This window comes from Trichosurus vulpecula, chromosome 1, assembly GCF_011100635.1.
Source record: "Trichosurus vulpecula isolate mTriVul1 chromosome 1, mTriVul1.pri, whole genome shotgun sequence".
NCBI classification, from domain to species: domain Eukaryota; kingdom Metazoa; phylum Chordata; class Mammalia; order Diprotodontia; family Phalangeridae; genus Trichosurus; species Trichosurus vulpecula.
Genome location: NC_050573.1, coordinates 153339386 through 153356698, shown reverse-complemented (window position 1 = coordinate 153356698; position 17313 = coordinate 153339386). Strand labels below are relative to the sequence as shown.

The following is a 17313-nucleotide window of genomic DNA, read 5'->3' as shown; positions in this document are numbered from 1 at the left end:
GTCACAGTTAGTGTGTAAGGCTAGATTTGGATTCAGACCTTCCTGACTCCAGGCCCAGTGTTCTATCTACTGTGCCACCTGACTGCCTACAAAGTAGGTAATATAATTATCCCTACAAAAGTGACCTGATCTTTTTTTTTTAATTTTGAATTAAAAAATCTCAGCCTAAAAAGGGATGAGTTGCCAACTCTTTGGTCTTGTGATTCTTAGGACAAATGAATAAAGAACTACCTTCTGACAAAGTGGAATTAGAAGTTCATTTAAAAATCTGCCCTTACGAGGATTAAAACAAAAGCTTAGGGCTAGGCAAATGATCATCAGATCAGAGATCTGAAGCTGGAAAGGGACCCCAGAGATCAAATGAAAAACGTGAGATCACAAGACAACACAAGAATCTGTAGTTGCTCTAATCTACTTCTAATTTAGTATCAACACTTAATTTAAATGATCTAAAGTCAATGAATGGAAGACAGCACAGTGATGGAAGAAATGAAATGTATTCTTTCCAGTGTTTCCTTGGTGAACAAGGGACACATGCCATAGTTTGAAAGGTATAGGAAGAGTGTAACCCTTCTCTCTTATCAGTAATATACAGCTTTAAAATTTTAAAAGCACTGTGATGCTGAGACTTCCTATTCTTCCAAGATTTATGGCTTTTATTTTTTTGAGTGCTGAGAAAGTTGGAGAAGTGAATCTAATGTGCTTCTAGAACTAAGTTAATGTAGGAGTGTGAGGGCAAAGGATTCTGAAAACATACCCAAAACATTTTTGCTGTGTTCTAGGTCCCCCATGGAAATGTCTTGCAACTCTAAGGTTTCAAAGGAGTACTCTCAAGCGCCTTCATCATAGATGTCCCTTGTCTCATTCAGACAGCTTGCTATGGGCTAGAGTTGGGTTGTTTGATGTAATAGTTTGATGTACTATGAGATTCCATATTTTCCCATGGGAGGAAGATAGGATGGGACTAGGATTTTTGCCTTTCAATGCTAATGAGATATGGAGTCATAATCTTATTTTATTTATCTATAGGCTCCCAGGTTCTATGAGCTTCACACTCTAGGTATATGGCAAAGAAGATAGCCTATTCTCATATTGACATCTTTAATTCCTCTTGAGACTTCTGGGTATGATGCTATATGCTAGAAGGATCTATTCTTGGGAAAGTCCCCTCAGCTTCTTGGGTATTATGTCATCCTCTCTTTAAAATGAGGGGGTTGGACTAAATGACTTCTGAGGGGCCCTTCCAGCTCTTAGATGCATGAACTGACTTGAATGTTAGAGCTGGACTGTTGGAAGAGCTGGATCTAGCAGGTATTTCTCTTGAAGAGGAGTATCAAAGGGAAAGGGACTGGTTATAGCAGCTTTTCCTGAAGGCAGTATTCCTGAATTAGAAAGTTATATTGATGATGAATAAAGAAAACCTGGAAGAAAGCATGAGTAGGAGAGGGTTTTTAAAAGAGGAAGCAAAAAATTAAAATCCTAGGATTTTAGGAGTCTGCAGAAATCATCAAAAGGTTCAGAAATAACTATGGATTTCAGGTGTTTCCTGAAATTTTTCCCTCTTCACTTTGGTGAATTTGAAGACCTTTGTCCTTTTCCCTTTCTCTGCGTTGGTTCTCTAGGTACTTCCAATGAAGTAGCCCAATTCTTGTCCAAAGAGAATCAGGTCATTGTCCGAATGCGAGGACTCCCCTTCACTGCCACAGCAGAAGAAGTATTGGCTTTCTTTGGACAGCATTGTCCTATCACAGGGGGGAAGGAAGGCATCCTATTTGTCACGTTTCCTGATGGTAGGCCAACGGGGGATGCTTTTGTCCTGTTTGCTTGTGAGGAATATGCACAGAATGCACTGAGGAAACACAAAGACTTGCTGGGTAAAAGATACATTGAACTCTTCAGGAGCACCGCAGCTGAAGTTCAGCAGGTGAGTGAAAAAAAAATATTAATTACTTTTTATCCTTTTTTCGTTTTTTGTAATTTACCTGTGATGAGAGACTTTCATAATTCAACATGCTTTTCTTGGTTCTGATGACAGTTCTTTGTGCCATGGGAAATGGCTGCATGTTAGGAAATGGAAATCTTGAATCATAAATGAATCCTGATGAAACAAAATAATTGGAGATGTTTATCCTAACATCTTAGATGGCAAGCATTCCAAATTACCCACCCATTCCAAAGAGATAAATGACAGAAGATTATTTAGACCCTAAAGCGAGTATGTTTTAGGTCTTTAGGAATAAAAAGCATAGTATGAGACATCAGTAGTCCTGGAGACTTGTTTGTATGATAGAAGATTGGTAGACTTGGAATCAGAAAATGTGGGTTAAAATCATAGTTTGGACATTTAGTACTTGTGTTATCTTAGCCAAGTAAATCCCTTCTTTCTCTTGACCTTCAATTTGCTCATCCATAAAATGAGAGATTTGGGCTAGATGATCTCTAAGGAAGGAGCATGGCATAGTGACTAAAGATCTGGACTTTCAGTTAGGTTGACCTGAATTTGAACCTCTTCTCAAATGTTCACTAGCTCTTTGTTGTTGTTCAGTCATGTCTGACTCTTTATGACTCCTTTTTGGAGGGTTTTCTTGGCAAAGATACTGAAATGGTTTACCGTTTCCTTCTCCAGCTCATTTTACAGATGAGGAAACTGAGGCAAACAGGGTTAAGTGACTTCCTCAAAATCACACAGCTAGTTAAGTATCAGAGGCCAGATTTTGAGCTCAGGAAGATGAGTCTTCCTGACTCCAGGCCTGGAGCTCTATCCACCACATCACCTAGCAAGTCAATCTTTCTCAGCCAGATTTACCATCTGCAAAATCCGAATAACAGTAGCACGGGTCTTAAAGGCTTTTTAGGAAGGTCAAATGTGATAACATAGGTAAAGTGTTCTATTGATCTGAAAGTTTAGTGTTAATAGCAGCTATCATTATTCCAGTTCTAGCACTAGGGTTTTGTAGTGTGTTGCCATATGTTATATAGAACTTGAAAGTAGAGTTTAATTCCTGAAAGCCAAATAAAATTGGTCTCACTCCTTTATAGTCACACCCCTTACCACTTGTGGGATTACTGGAAAGCTGCTGGGCCTTAGTGTAGGATTGTGGGTTTTCATAGGACTTTCACAGGAAATAACAATTCTGCCATCAGAGAGCTTAACCAGATTACATACACTATGTTCCTTCCCTTATGACAATCTTCACTCGGAAGTATTGTTCTCATAATGCCCTACTACCAAGGCATACAGCCCGGGGTATTTGCCCTGAGCTAAGATTAACAATGTACGATCAATGTATTTAATCATTTAGTTGTCATTTTTATGTTACTAGCATAATCAGATATTGCTTATTAATTTCAGCTTGCTAATAGTATAACTCTAGCCTCATTTATATTCGTGTTTTAAGAGAGCTTAAGGTAGATTAGAAAGGAAGAAAAGGAGTATCCGCTTTGGAAAGAGATGTACTCATTGAATCTCTGTGTTGGTGCTGGGCTTAGATTGTGATTCCCATATCTAGGAATCCAATAAGCATATTGTCACTTCACATAAGTGATTTCATCATTAACAAAAACTCCCTAATGGATTATCCAATTACAGACAATTAAGTATTAGGTGAGTACAATGGCAACAGTGTGTGTTGCGTGTGGACCCTCCCCTTTCTTTACACACACACACACCCACCCCCTCTTCCTTGGTAGTACTTCAATTATTATCTATTAAGAAATTTTTTTTTCCTAGATCTGAGATTTCAGTGATCTCTAGGTTCACAGCTTCGCAAACCCTCTGTAATTTGTAGTCTTAAAGGGGAAGAAACAAGCATTTATTAAGCTCCTACTGTGAGTCAAACATGGTGCCTAAGGACTTCTATTATCTCATTTGATCCTCACAAGTTTAGGAGGGAGGTGCTATCGTTATCACCATTTTACAGGTGAGGAAACTGAGGCAGACAGATGTTAAATAGTTTGCTACTATGTGTCTGAGCCTGCATTTGAACTTGGGTCTTCCCAACTCTAAGGCCATCACTCCATCCACTGTGATACCTAGCTGTCTTAAAGAGTTGTGACAGAGAACTTGTGACTTGCCCAGGGTAACCTAGTATATATCAGAGGTGGGGCAGGAAGAAGAAAGGCCTTCCTGACTCCAAGGCCATCCATTATACCACATTGCCTCGCCTGATGGAGAAAATAGATGGTAACAAAAAACTACGAATTCATTCTTACTTTATAAATGAAGTTATATTTTAACCCTCAAGATACCATCTGTGTATCTCTTTGAAAATTTTAAGTTAATTAGTCAAGCTAATTATTTAAGAAAACAATTAATAGTATTCATTCTCCAGAAAGTATCTTTACTTAATATGTGATGGCTGATGGGCAGGTTATATTAATTCAGACTCTTTGTGATAACTTAATGGCCTCCTTGGGTTGAGAACCACAGGTATGGGATACAAGTTTATTGTAGTTACTGGACATGTCTGCTCTCAAATTCAACCCCCTGTACAAACCAGAACAAAGATGAGATTGCTCATATACATGGGTCCACCTCATCGTGAGAATCATGTAAAATAGTTTTTGGATAGGAGATGGGCAGGTAGCTAGAGCAGTGGATACACTGCTGGGCCTAGAGTCAGGAAGACCTGAATTCAAAACTGGCCTCAGACACTTACATGTTTATGTGACTCTGGGCAAGTCACTTAACCTCTACTTCCCTCAGTTTCTTAATCTGTAAAATAGGGATAATAATGGCACCTGTTGTGAGAATCAAATGAGATAATATTTCTAAAGAGCTTAGCACAGTGCCTAGCACATAGTGTTATATAAATCTTAGTTAAGATTGGACACTTAAAGTATTCAGACTCATAAGATGCCTAAGAGGCTTTATATAAATTATGAAATGAACAAATTCTGAATCTCAATTCAATTTCAGATTTAAAACTAAGGGGTTTTTTTTTGGACAATGGATGTTTGCAGCTCAATTAAAATGTGTGTATATATAAATAGATACATAACCATACATGTATACATATGTGTGTGTGTGTGTATGAAACGCTAGGAATAGATTTCTTTTTTTAAAAAAATACATTTTAATTACTACATAATCAATTCAGTATGTTACATAGTATTCCAAAGTTACACAACTAAGCAGATGAAGTATTTAGCCAGACAGTCTTAGGGTCCTGAGTCTTCTAAAACAACTTTAGAACATAAATTCGGCTGAAGCACAGTATAAACAGGCTTTTCATGAAAGGCAGCATTAGAAAAGCAGAAGTAATTCTTCAAATTCTTCTTTGCAGTACACCTGAGGCAGTCTGTGTGATACAAGGCAGGGGGAACTTTTACTGCCTTTACCTCAAAGGAAAATGATCTACACATTGTTTTGAAAGACAAATTCTGGGGCAGCTAGGTGGTGCAGTCAATAGAGTACCCGCCCTGGAGTCAGGAGGACCTGAGTTCACATTTGGCCTCAGACACTTGACACATGTGCTAGCTGTGTGATCTTGGGCAAGTCACTTAACCCCAATTGCCCTGCCAAAAACAAACAAACAAAAAAAGACAAATACTTTTTTTTTTTTCTTTTGGCTTTGGCATTACAGCATGTAGAACTAGGAGGTACCTTAAAGGTCATCTAGTCCGAATTCTTCATTTTCGGTGAAGAAACTGAAGATGATAGAGGTGAAATGATGTTCCTTTAGGCATGTGGGTGATAAAATGACAAGACTGGGGTCCCAACCTGGATCCTGCCTTCAAATGCAATGTTTTCTCCATTTTGTCTTTCACTCTTTTGACAAGCTGTGTGATATAATGGCTACAGAGCCAGACTTAGTCATGAGACATGGCTTTGGATATCGCCTCACAGTCTTAGCAGTTGTGTGATGTACAGAGGTCATTTGACCTGTCTGAGGGTGGTTTCCTCATCTTTATAATTGGCATGACGACACTTGTATTACCTACCTCAGGAGGTTGTTACGAGGAGGACTTTGTTTTCTTTTAACTTCTTCTTATTCTGAAGTCTACCAGAAGTAAAAACAAAAACAGAACATTTCTGTCAACCCAGTATATTATGTTAGGTATGGAAGTCATAGTGTTACTTTTCCTATTGTCCTGCTTGTCTGCATTTCCTTCTCATCTGGTGTTCCCTCTAGTTTCTTACGTGTTGTTTTTGTTTTTAATGCTTCAGTGATCCTATTTTCTTTCTTTCCTTCTTTTCTCCTATTCTTTCTTTCTCCTCCTTTTATTTTTTTTTAAATTGGGGAGGACAGCTCTATGGGTCCTTTTCTTCTTTCTGAGTGTTGCTTTAATCTGAGTTTCTCTAATTAATGATTTGTGGTATTTTTTTCTTATGGCTGTGGATAGCTTGGATTTCTTCCTTGGAGAACTGCTTGTTCATATAGCCTTTGACCGTTTATCTATTGGGCAGTAAGACTTATTCTCATTTTTTTTCCTTATTTTTATATTTTTGAATCAGAGGAAAGAACTTTGTAAATCTTCGAATGCTGTTAGTGTGAGTTGTTTCATTACCTAAATGTTGTGATTTGTATACCTTACTGCCCTGTCTTCTCCTAGATCAATATGGTTTCATTTCTGCCTTTTTATTCACTAATGGACGCTTTTGGCCACATCCTTTCTTATTTCAGCATCATAGCTGATTCACTTCTCCTCCCTTTATTTCTGCCCTAGATTTACGTAATTATCTTCCACCCTCTCTTGGTTCCCCAAGCAATTTCTTAGGTTATATTGTCATCACTATGTTTAGGAGGCAGCCTGACAGGTTGAGTGAGGGTGGGGCAATGTGGATGGGAGGTTCTTTGGCCCTTTTTCTCCTGTGAGTCAACTACCTCTATTGCACTCAGAATTTAAGAGGTAAAAGACTGCTAGACTGCTAGTCTCTACTAGTGATTGCTGTGACTGTAGTCTGTAGTGGTGCCTGCCATAACCTTGACCCTCTGGGGCATGAAACCTGGGGCGGGGCGATGGGGGGTGGAGTCAGAGATGCCTTCCTAAATGAGAAATAGTTTTGTATGAACAAACAGATGTATACTTTGAGTAAAATATATGTATGTGTGTGTATATATGTATGTATGTAGCAGTTTTGCTCTATGTTCCTTCTAGGTTCATCTTCTCAACTGTCCTCATCGATCAAAATTAAATAAAAATTAGAGTCCTCTTGTTCCACCATCTTAAATTCACCTTAAAAAAAAAAAGAAACCTTTGCCATTCCTCTCTTTGTAATGACTGTTGAATATAAATTGATCACTGTACTAACTTCCCAGTTGTTTTCAAATGCTGTGATTTGTGTGTGGAATTTGTTCTACCCTCTTTCTTTCTAAGATGTAGTATGTCTCTCTTTCGTTAGGTTCCTTGTTTGGTCGGGGTCTCTTTTTAGGACGGTCACTTTATTTTTTGTTGGAGAGATGAGGGGGGTGGAAGAAAGGTTTAAAAACTTGAGTTTGTTCTGTGGGGGTAAGAATAACTGTATTATCAAGTTACTGGTCTATTTTAAGTCTGTAAAAACTTGTTTTCAGTATACTTTCTTAGATATTATAATTTTTAATGTTTTAACATATAAAGACAGGTATAAATCAATAAGCATTTATTATATGCTTGCTATGTGCCAGGCACCATGCATTGATAACCTGCGGTTATAAATATGTGCAAAACAATTCCTGCCCTCAAAGGGCTTACATTCTAATGGGGGTGACAATATGTATGTGTACGTATGTACATATATAAAAGAATATAAAGTATATATATAAAAAGGAATACAAAGTAGTTTTTCTAGTTAATTAAAATTCATTTAAAAAAATTTCGAGTTCAAAATTCTTTCCCCCCTTCCTGCCCCTCTTCCACCCATGGAGAAAGCAAGCAATATACATGTACAAGCTGTACATGTGAGGTCATGCATTTAACCATGTTGCAAAAAAAGAAAGAAAGAAAGAAAAAGCAAGAAGCAAAGCGAAAAAAGTATGATTCAGATGTGCACTCGGAGTTCATTAGATCTCTCACTAGGGGTAAATTGCATTTTTCATCATGGGTCCTTTGGAATTGTATTGATCAGATTAATTAGGTCTTTTGCATTTGATCATCATTAAAATATTGCTATTACTGTATGTAATATTCTCCTGGTTCTGCTCACTTACCTTTCTGTCTGTTCATGAAAGTCTTCCCACCTCTTCTGAAACCATTATGCTTATCGTTTATTGTAGCACAGTAGTATTCCATCATAATCATATACCACAACTTGTTCAGCCATTCCCAAATTAGTGGGTATCCCCTCAATATCTGATTCTTTGTCACCACTAAAAGGGCTTCTATGTTTTTGTATATATAGATCCTTTTCTCTTTTCTTTGATCTCTTTGGAATACAGACCCAGTAGTGATAGTGCTGGATCAAAGAGATGTACAGTTTGATAACTCATTGAGTATAGTTCCACATTGTTCTCCAGAATGCTTGGACCCAATTCACAACTCCACTAACAGTACATTAGCATACCTATTTTTCCGCATCCCCTCCAGCATTTATCATTTTCCTTTTCTGTTATGTTAGCTAATCTGTTAGGTGTGAACTGTGGTACCTCAGAGTTATTTTAATTTGAATTTCCCTAATCAATAGTAATTTAGAGAATTTTTCCACATGATTATTAATAGCTTTGATTTCTTCTCCTGAAAATTACCTTTTCATATCTTTTTAAAAGCCATTTATCAGTTGGGGAATGGCTTTTAGTTTTATAAATTTGGCTCAGTTCCCTATATATTTGAGAAACAAGATCTTTATCAGAGAAACTGGCTGTAACATTTTCCTCCAGTTTCCTGATTTCCTTCTAATTTTGGAGCATTGGTTTTGTTTGTAGTCAAAATTATCCATTTTACTTCCTGTGATCCTCTTTTATTTCGTTTAGTCAAAAACTCTTCCTTATCCATACATCTGACATATAGAATGTTCCACGTTCCCTTAATTTGCTTGTAATATTACCTTTTATATCTAAATTATGCACCCATTTTGACCTTATCTTGGTATAATGTCGTAGATTTTGTCTAGGCCTAGTTTCTGCCAAACTGCTCTCCAGCTTCCCCAGCAATTTTTTTAAAATTTATTTATTTAATATATTTAGTTTTCAGCATTGATTTTCACAAGAGTTTGAATTACAAATTTTCTCCCCATTTTTACCCTCCCCCCCACTCCAAGATGGCGTATATTCTGGTTGCCCTTTTCCCCAGTCAGCCCTCTCTTCTGTCACCCCACTCCCCTCCCATCCCCTTTTCCCTTCCTTTCTTGTAGGGCAAGAGAAATTTTTACACCTCATTGCATGTGTATCTTATTTTCTAGTTGCATGCAAAAACTTTTTTTTTTGTTTTTGAACATCTGTTTTTAAAACTTTGAGTTCCAAATTCTCTCCCCTCTCCCCTTCCCACCCACCCTCCCTAAGAAGTCAAGCAATTCAACATAGGCCACATGTGTATCATTATGTATAACTCTTCCACAATACTCATGTTGTGAAAGACTCACTATATTTTGCTCCTTCCCAACCCATCCCCCTTTATTGAATTTTCTCCCTTGACCCTGTCCCCTTTCCGAAGTGTTTGTTTTTGATTACCTCCACCCCCATCTGTCCTCCCCTCCATCATCCCCCCCACCCTTTTTTTATCTTCTTCTCTCTTCTTTCCTGTGGGGTAAGATACCCAATTGAGTATGTATGGTATTCCCTCCTCAGGCCAAATCTGATGAGAGCAAGATTCACTTATTCCCCCCTCACCTGCCCTCTCCCCTCCTCCCACAGAACTGCTTCCTCTTGCCACCTTTATGCGAGATAATCCACCCCATTCTATCTCTCCGTATCTCCCTCTCTCAGTATGTTACTCTCTCATCCCTTAATTTCATTTTATTTCTTTTAGATATCTTCCCTTCATCTTCAACTCACCCTGTGTCTGCTCTCTCTCTTTTACACATATATATATATATATAAACACACACATATATATACACATACATACATATACACATAGATATATACATACATTCACTTATATATACATGAACACACATATATATACATATATATGTATACATATATATACATATATATACACATATACATACATACATACATATATATATATATATATATATATATATATATATATATATATATATATGCATATTCCCTTCAACTACCCTAATACTGAGGTCTCATGAATCATACTCATCATCTTTCCATGTAGGAATGTAAACAAAACAGTTCAACTTTAGTAAGTCCCTTGCAATTTCCGTTTCTTGATTACCTTTTCATGCTTCTCTTGATTCTTGTGTTTGAAAGTCAAATTTTCTATTCAGTTCTGGTCTTTTCACTGAGAAAGCTTGAAAGTCCTCTATTTTATTGAAAATCCGTATTTTGCCTTGGAACATGATACTCAGTTTTGCTGGGTAGGTGATTCTAGGTTTTAATCCTAGCTCCATTGACCTCCGGAATATCGCATTCCAAGCCCTTCGATCTCTTAATGTAGAAGCTGCCAGATCTTGGGTTATTCTGATTGGGTTTCCACAATACTCAAATGGTTTCTTTCTGGCTGCTTGCAGTATTTTCTCCTTGATCTGGGAGCTCTGGAATTTGGCAACAATATTCCTAGGAGATTTCTTTTTGGGATCTATTTGAGGAGGCGATCAGTGGATTCTTTTAATTTCTATTTTGCCCTGTGGCTCTATATCAGGGCAGTTCTCCTTGATAATTTCCTGAAAGATGGTATCTAGGCTCTTTTTTTGATCATGGCTTTCAGGTAGTCCAATAATTTTTAAATTATCTCTCCTGGATCTATTTTCCAGGTCAGTGGTTTTTCCAATGAGATATTTCACATTGTCTTACATTTTTTCATTCCTCTGGTTCTGTTTTATAATATCCTAATTTCTCATAAAGTCACTAGCTTCCACTTGCTCCAATCTAATTTTTAAAGTAGTATTTTCTTCAGTGGTCTTTTGGACCTCCTTTTCCATTTGGCTAATTCTGCCTTTCAAGGCATTCTTCTCCTCATTGGCTTTTTGGAGCTCTTTTGCCATTTGAGTTAGTCTGTTTTTTAAGGTGTTGTTTTCTTCAGTATATTTTTCAGTATTTTTTTGGGTCTCCTTTAGCAAGTCCTTGATTTGTTTTTCATGGTTTTCTCGCATCCTTCTCATTTCTCTTCCCAATTTTTCCTCTACTTCTCTAACCTGCTTCTCCAAATCCTTTTTGAACTCTTCCATGGCCTGGGACCAGTTCATGTTTTTCTTGGAGGCTTTTGTTGTAGGCTCTTTGACTTTGTTAACTTCTTCTGTCTGTATGTTTTGGTCTTCTTTGTCACCAAAGAAAGAATCCAAAGTCTGAGACTGAATCTGGTTGCGTTTTCGCTGCCTGGCCATATTCCCAGCCAACTAACTTGACCCTTGAGTTTTTCAGCAGGGTATGACTGCTTATGGAGTTAAGAGAACTATGTTCCACGCTTGGGGGGATGCGCCAGCTCTGCCACACCAGCGCTCTTCCTTCCCCAAGAACCCCCAACCCAGACTGGACTTAGATCTTCAGCAGGCTCCTCACTCCTGCTCTGATCTGCCACTTAATTCCTCCCACCAGGTGGGACTGGGGCCAGAAGCAACTGTAGCTGTACTTCTGTAGCTGCCCCACCTCCGCTGCCCCCAGGGTGGTAGCCTAACCGCGAACTCCTTCCACTCCCACAGCTTTTCCCACTAACCTTCTCTGTTGTCTTTGGTGTTTGTGGGTTGAGAAGTCTGGTAACTGCCACAGCTCACTGATTCAGGGCGCTAGGGCATGCTCTGCCCGGTTGCTGGTCTTGTTGGTCCGCGCCGCTCAGGCTGGGCTCTGCTCCACTCCATTCCCAGCTCCCAGCTCCGTGTGGGATAGACCTCACCCAGAGACCATCCAGGCTGTCCTGGGCTGGAGCCCTGCTTCCCTCTGCTGTTTCGTGGGTTCTGCAGTTCTAGAATTGGTTCAGAGCCATTTTTTATAGGTTTTTGGAGGGACTCGGCGGGGAGCTCATGCTAGTCCCTGCTTTCCAGCCGCCATCTTGGCTCTGCCCCCCAGCAGCAATTTTTTTTTAAATGGTGAGTTCCTTATGCAAGGTTCTTTTGAGGCAGGAGTTCCTAATAACTGGGGGGTGGGGTAGGAAAAGCCTCATATAGGAATTTTAAAGGATTTTAGGGATTCCTAGAGGTAAAGGCGAGAAGGGAATATATATTTTAGGCCATTATATAAGTTTGGAAACAAGAGGTGTATCATATATGAAAGTTCATGTATACTAAGATAGTGTCAATGAGAGAAATGCATTCTAAGTAGAGGAACCTAGAAAGAATATAACTTAAGTCAGAGTTCAATTGAATTGTAGTGGAAATTCATACAATACAGCTATTTGGAGAGATGGAAATGCTCCATTATTCTCAATGAAGGAAACAAACCTAAGTCTTTTGTCTCATAGACATTTGTTTTACTTCACATGCAGGTGCTGAATCGGTTTTCTTCTACACCCCTCATTCCACTCCCAACTCCCCCTATCATTCCTGTACTACCTCAGCAATTTGTGACCCCCACCAGTGTCAGAGACTGTATACGTCTAAGAGGGCTTCCTTATGCTGCCACTATTGAGGACATATTGGAATTTTTGGGAGAATTTTCCAGTGCTATTCAAACCCATGGAGTTCATATGGTATTAAATCACCAGGTAAGTTGTTCATTAGAAAAAGTATAATCCGTTAATCTAGAACTTCGAGGGATCCATCAAGGGCTTTTATAAGCAAGTGTCAGTTACACTCATTAAGTGCATTTTCAGAGTGTCCAGGGGGAGACCTTGTTCAGAAATAAGCCATTGAGAAATGCTATAGACCATTCAATACATTCAGTATTGAAGGAAAAGCTTAATTTCAGTTCAAGGCTAGTGAAGATAAAGATGTATTTTTTTTTTCGACTAAGGTCACTGACCCCTGAAATCTCATCTGTGGACCCTAGATTTAAGAATCCTCTGCTGTAGAACCAGTGACTAATCATTAGTGATCTTTCATACAGTATGGAGAGGGAATTAAAATTTTATACTGATCCCTTCACTTCACACCTCAATTTAAAAAGCATATCAGTCAGTCAACCAGCACATACTATGTGACAGTCACTGTGCTAAGTAGGGGAGTATTAAGAGGCAAAAATATGGTCACTTGCCTCAAGTAGCTCTCATAAAAATGGGGGAAGACAACATGCAGAAAGTTGTGCTTAAAAGATATAAATATTTAGTATAAATAGAAATAAGCTTGGAGGGAAGGCACTTTCAGTTGGCACTAAACAAAAATAAAGCAAAAACAGCCTTTCACCTTCTAAAAGCTTTAATTCTACTCAAGAGGAATTGCACATACTGACACCAATATATATTTTATCTGATGCACAGATAAATAAGCCCAACATATGCAAAATAAGTGGGAAGGGATTGTTTTATTATTTTTATTTGTATCTCCAGTGAAGTAAGTAGCACATAATTGTTTGTTTGACTTGTTGACTGAGTAATCTGGCTTAGGAGGATTTGAAGGATTAGGAAATGCCTCATGTAAGAAGTAGCATTTCAGCAGAGTTTTGAAGGAAGCCAGGGATTCTAAAAGGCATAAGTTTGAAGAGAATATATTTCAAGCTTTGAGGGACAGCTTTGTGCAAAAGCATGAATATGGGAAATGGGAATGCCATGGGGGTGTGGGGAGGGGAAGGTGGTGAGGAGATGGCAAGTAGGCCATTATGGTTAGAAGGCAGAGTCCCTGGAATCACTAAGAACCAGTTGTATTAGTCCGAATACAATTTGTCACAGATAAGGACTACTTTTGTTGTGTCTAGATCAAAACATACAGAATATGCTGTACTGAACTCCCAATGAAAGAAATTAAATTACACCAAGAGTTGTTAAAAAAAAAAGCCATTTACTACTTAATGATTTTGAAAGTAGGATCTATTTCCTAAATGAAATCTTTTTTCTGGATTTAATCTCAGAGGGAAGGGCAATTCAGAGTAAACTTGCTTCTGTATCTACATGATAACAATAAATGTTGGTGAAATATGACACCCCCCCAAAAAAAACCTTTAAAATTCCCTTAGATTTACAAATCACTCTTTGTAACAATAACAATAATAATAAATTCAAAAGAAAAGCTGGTTTAGTCATACCCTAGTGAAACATTTCTCTGATGCAGAATCTAAGAAAAATTTGTAGACTAAAATAAATGTGTAATGTCATGTGGTTTGTCAAGATAATTTTTTTTGGTTTCAGATTTTTTGACTAAAGCGAAGCTTTGTGATCTATTACTGTAATGTGTGTCTTCCTATATTATTATATTCCAATGATGTTTTGTGCTATGACCCTACAAGCCCCATCTCCCTTGACCTTCGATTGTACTTGCCTTGTTAGTTGCTTCTCATCCACTTTTTCCACTCGTCTTTTTAGGTTACTGAGCATTGATAGAGAAAGTCAATTAATTGTTATGTTTTATTTAGCATGAATCTATTTAGCATGAATTTATATCTAAATTTATGTGGGTCCTTTATATTATGCCGTTTCTGCTCCCATTCTTGGTAAATATCTTCTCTTTTTGACTAAGATAAAACCATTCCATCTCAACTCTGCTTTCAGCCTTTACATCTTAAAATGTCTTTGCTTATTCTTAATTGCTATCCTTCTGCCTCAAAAATATCCCTCTTCCTTGACAAGGCTGAACTACCCTTTTTACCTAAAGACTTGGACACAGCCCTTTTCTTTCTTCATCTTCAATATCATCTTCAGTGGCAACGTCTTTTCTACATACAAACATATTAAGGAATAGATAAAGAAAATATTTCTTAAGTGCTTAATACATACCAGGCACTGTGCTAAGCACAGGGGATATAAAAAAAAAACAACAAGAAAATGAGATATCTATTCCTGAAGAGCTTACATTTTAATAAGAGGAGACAAACATAAAGTGGATCCAAAAAGTGGGAAGAGGGGATTGGCTAGAAAGGAAAGAGTGTACCCTTATGGGGGCTAGACAGCTAGTATGGAGGTGAAACAGACTGGAGAGTAAGCCGGATGTGGTCTCTGAGAGTATATCCTGTGTTTATGTTTTGGTTTTTAAGTTTTCTTTTCACCTACTACTCCCTCGGTATACTGCCTTTCATCCTTTCTTTCTCTGCCAAACTTTTTGAAAAACATCTATATTACCCATCTGCCTCCACTTCTCCCATTTGCTTTAGCTTGTGTCTTATAAATGCTAGAGATGTCAGAGAGGATCAGCACTGATAAAAGGCCATTAAAATGCTTCTTCTGGGCAGATTGGATATAGATAACTCCCTATAGAACCAGGAAGCCTTGGATTGAGTCCTGCCTCTGACAAGTACTGGCTGTGTGACCCTGGATAAGTCACTTATTGAGTGCTCCAGGCCAGTCTCTTAAGACTTGTCAGTAGCAGAGAACATGCTTCTCTGGCAAGTGGTAGGATAATGCATTATATTATTCCTCTTCATGCACTCTCATTTTCAGACAAGCTGTACTACTAACTTAACATTCTATCTTGTATTCTACTTATCCTGTCTTCTCAACATTCCTTTTTTGCTTCAAAGAATAGGTTGAGTGCTTTCTTTGATTTTCCCCTGAGCTTTTCTAATTGTTTGTGTTCTCCCCCTGCCTCTCAAAAATACTTTATATAATTTTGTATGTTTCTCTGTCTACGTGTTATATTCTTCTAGCATAGCAGTTCTTAATATTATTGTGTCATGGATCCCTTTGGTAGACTGGTGAAGCCTTTCATTCCCTTCTTAGAATAATGTTTTAAAATTCAAAATATACAAGATTTTTAAAAAATTATATTGAAATAGAGTCATCAAAACATTTTTTCAAAAGATCTTAGACTCTTAGAGGTTCTTAACCTCTGCCCTATTAAAATGGAATGTAACCCATTTGGGGCAGGGAGTCTGGTTTTTCAGCTCTGTCTTCAGTTATTATGAAGAGCCTTATATTAGCTGTTTCATAAATGATTGTTGAATTATAAATCATGAAATGAAACTTAACACGCCAAAGGAAGAGGTTAAGCTGCTCAGGAAAATAAGTAATTATAATTCTGCTTCTTAATTAATTTACTAGGGAAAGTATCACCAATTTTAAGCCTTAGTGTAAATCTACATCTTTTTTTCCCCTCATATATTTAGCATTTAGTAATAGCAGTGAAGTCCGTATATTCAAATTAACAAGCATTTATTAAGCATCTAATATGTGCCATGCACGGTGCTAAGTGCTGAGATTACAAAGAAAGGTGGAAACAGTCTCCTCTCAAGGAGCTCACGGTCCAGTGGGGGAGAAAGCTTGCAAACAACTATGTGCCAATAGGTTATATAGCGCATAAATTGAAGATAATCTCAGAGGGAAGGTACTAGCATTAAGAAGGATTGGGGAAGGTTTCTTGAAGAAGATGGAATTTTTAACTGTGACTAGAATGAAACCTAAGAAGTGAGGAAGTAGAAAGGTAAAAGGAGAGAATTCCAGGCATGGAGGACAGCCAGTGAAAATGCATGGAGGCAGGAGATAGAGTATCATATCCAGGGAATAGTAAGGAGGCCAGTGTCACTGGATCACAGAATATGTGGAGGTAAGTAGGGTATAAAAAAACTAGAAAGATAGGACTAATCCAGGTTATGAGGACCTTTAAAAGCCCTGGTGGTTATATTTGATCCTGGAAGTAATAGGGAGCCACTGGAGTTTATTGACTAGAGAGGTGACATGGTCACAGACCTGAACTTGAGGCTGATCATTTTGACAACTGAGTCAAAGATGACTGGAATAGAGAGAGACTTGAAGCAAAGAGGAAACCAGAAAATGAATAAAAAAGCTATTAAAGTTGGGCAGATATAAAGTGATAAAGGCCTGCACCAGAGTGATGGCAGTGTCAAAGTAGAGAAGGAAGCACATGATCACTCGTTTACTTTAAAATATGCAGCAAACCAGACAGAGAGTCTTTAGGGTGTTCGTATAAACAAAAATCAAAATGAGTTCTGGCTGTTTGTGTTCAACAGAATAGAAAATACTGAAATATGTGCTGCTAAGAGAGTGGTCTTGTGAGTGGATTGTCGAATGTGTAATTATGAGAACGCTGAGACGTGACTCGTGGTGATTTGTCATGCAAATAGTTATGTCTCTTACTTTCACATTACCACACAGACCTTTCTTGGAATTTACTTCAAAACCCCCTAGTGTGAGGATTTTAAGAGTCTCAGAACCACTTAAAATTAGTTTATTGTGTCTCTGATTTCCTCTGGAATAGTTGTCCAGAATGATTATTTTCAGGCAGTA

At 38.0% G+C, this 17313-nt stretch overlaps 1 protein-coding gene across 1 annotated transcript in view; it reads left to right on the top strand.

The window, feature by feature from the left end:
* The window catches only part of ESRP1 (epithelial splicing regulatory protein 1), an 85483-nt gene that overhangs the window by 41702 nt on the left and 26468 nt on the right, over positions 1-17313 (top strand). Inside the window, 2 exon segments of the mRNA XM_036738958.1 lie at positions 1623-1924; positions 12472-12690. Of these exon segments, the coding sequence (XP_036594853.1) occupies positions 1623-1924; positions 12472-12690 (521 nt within the window).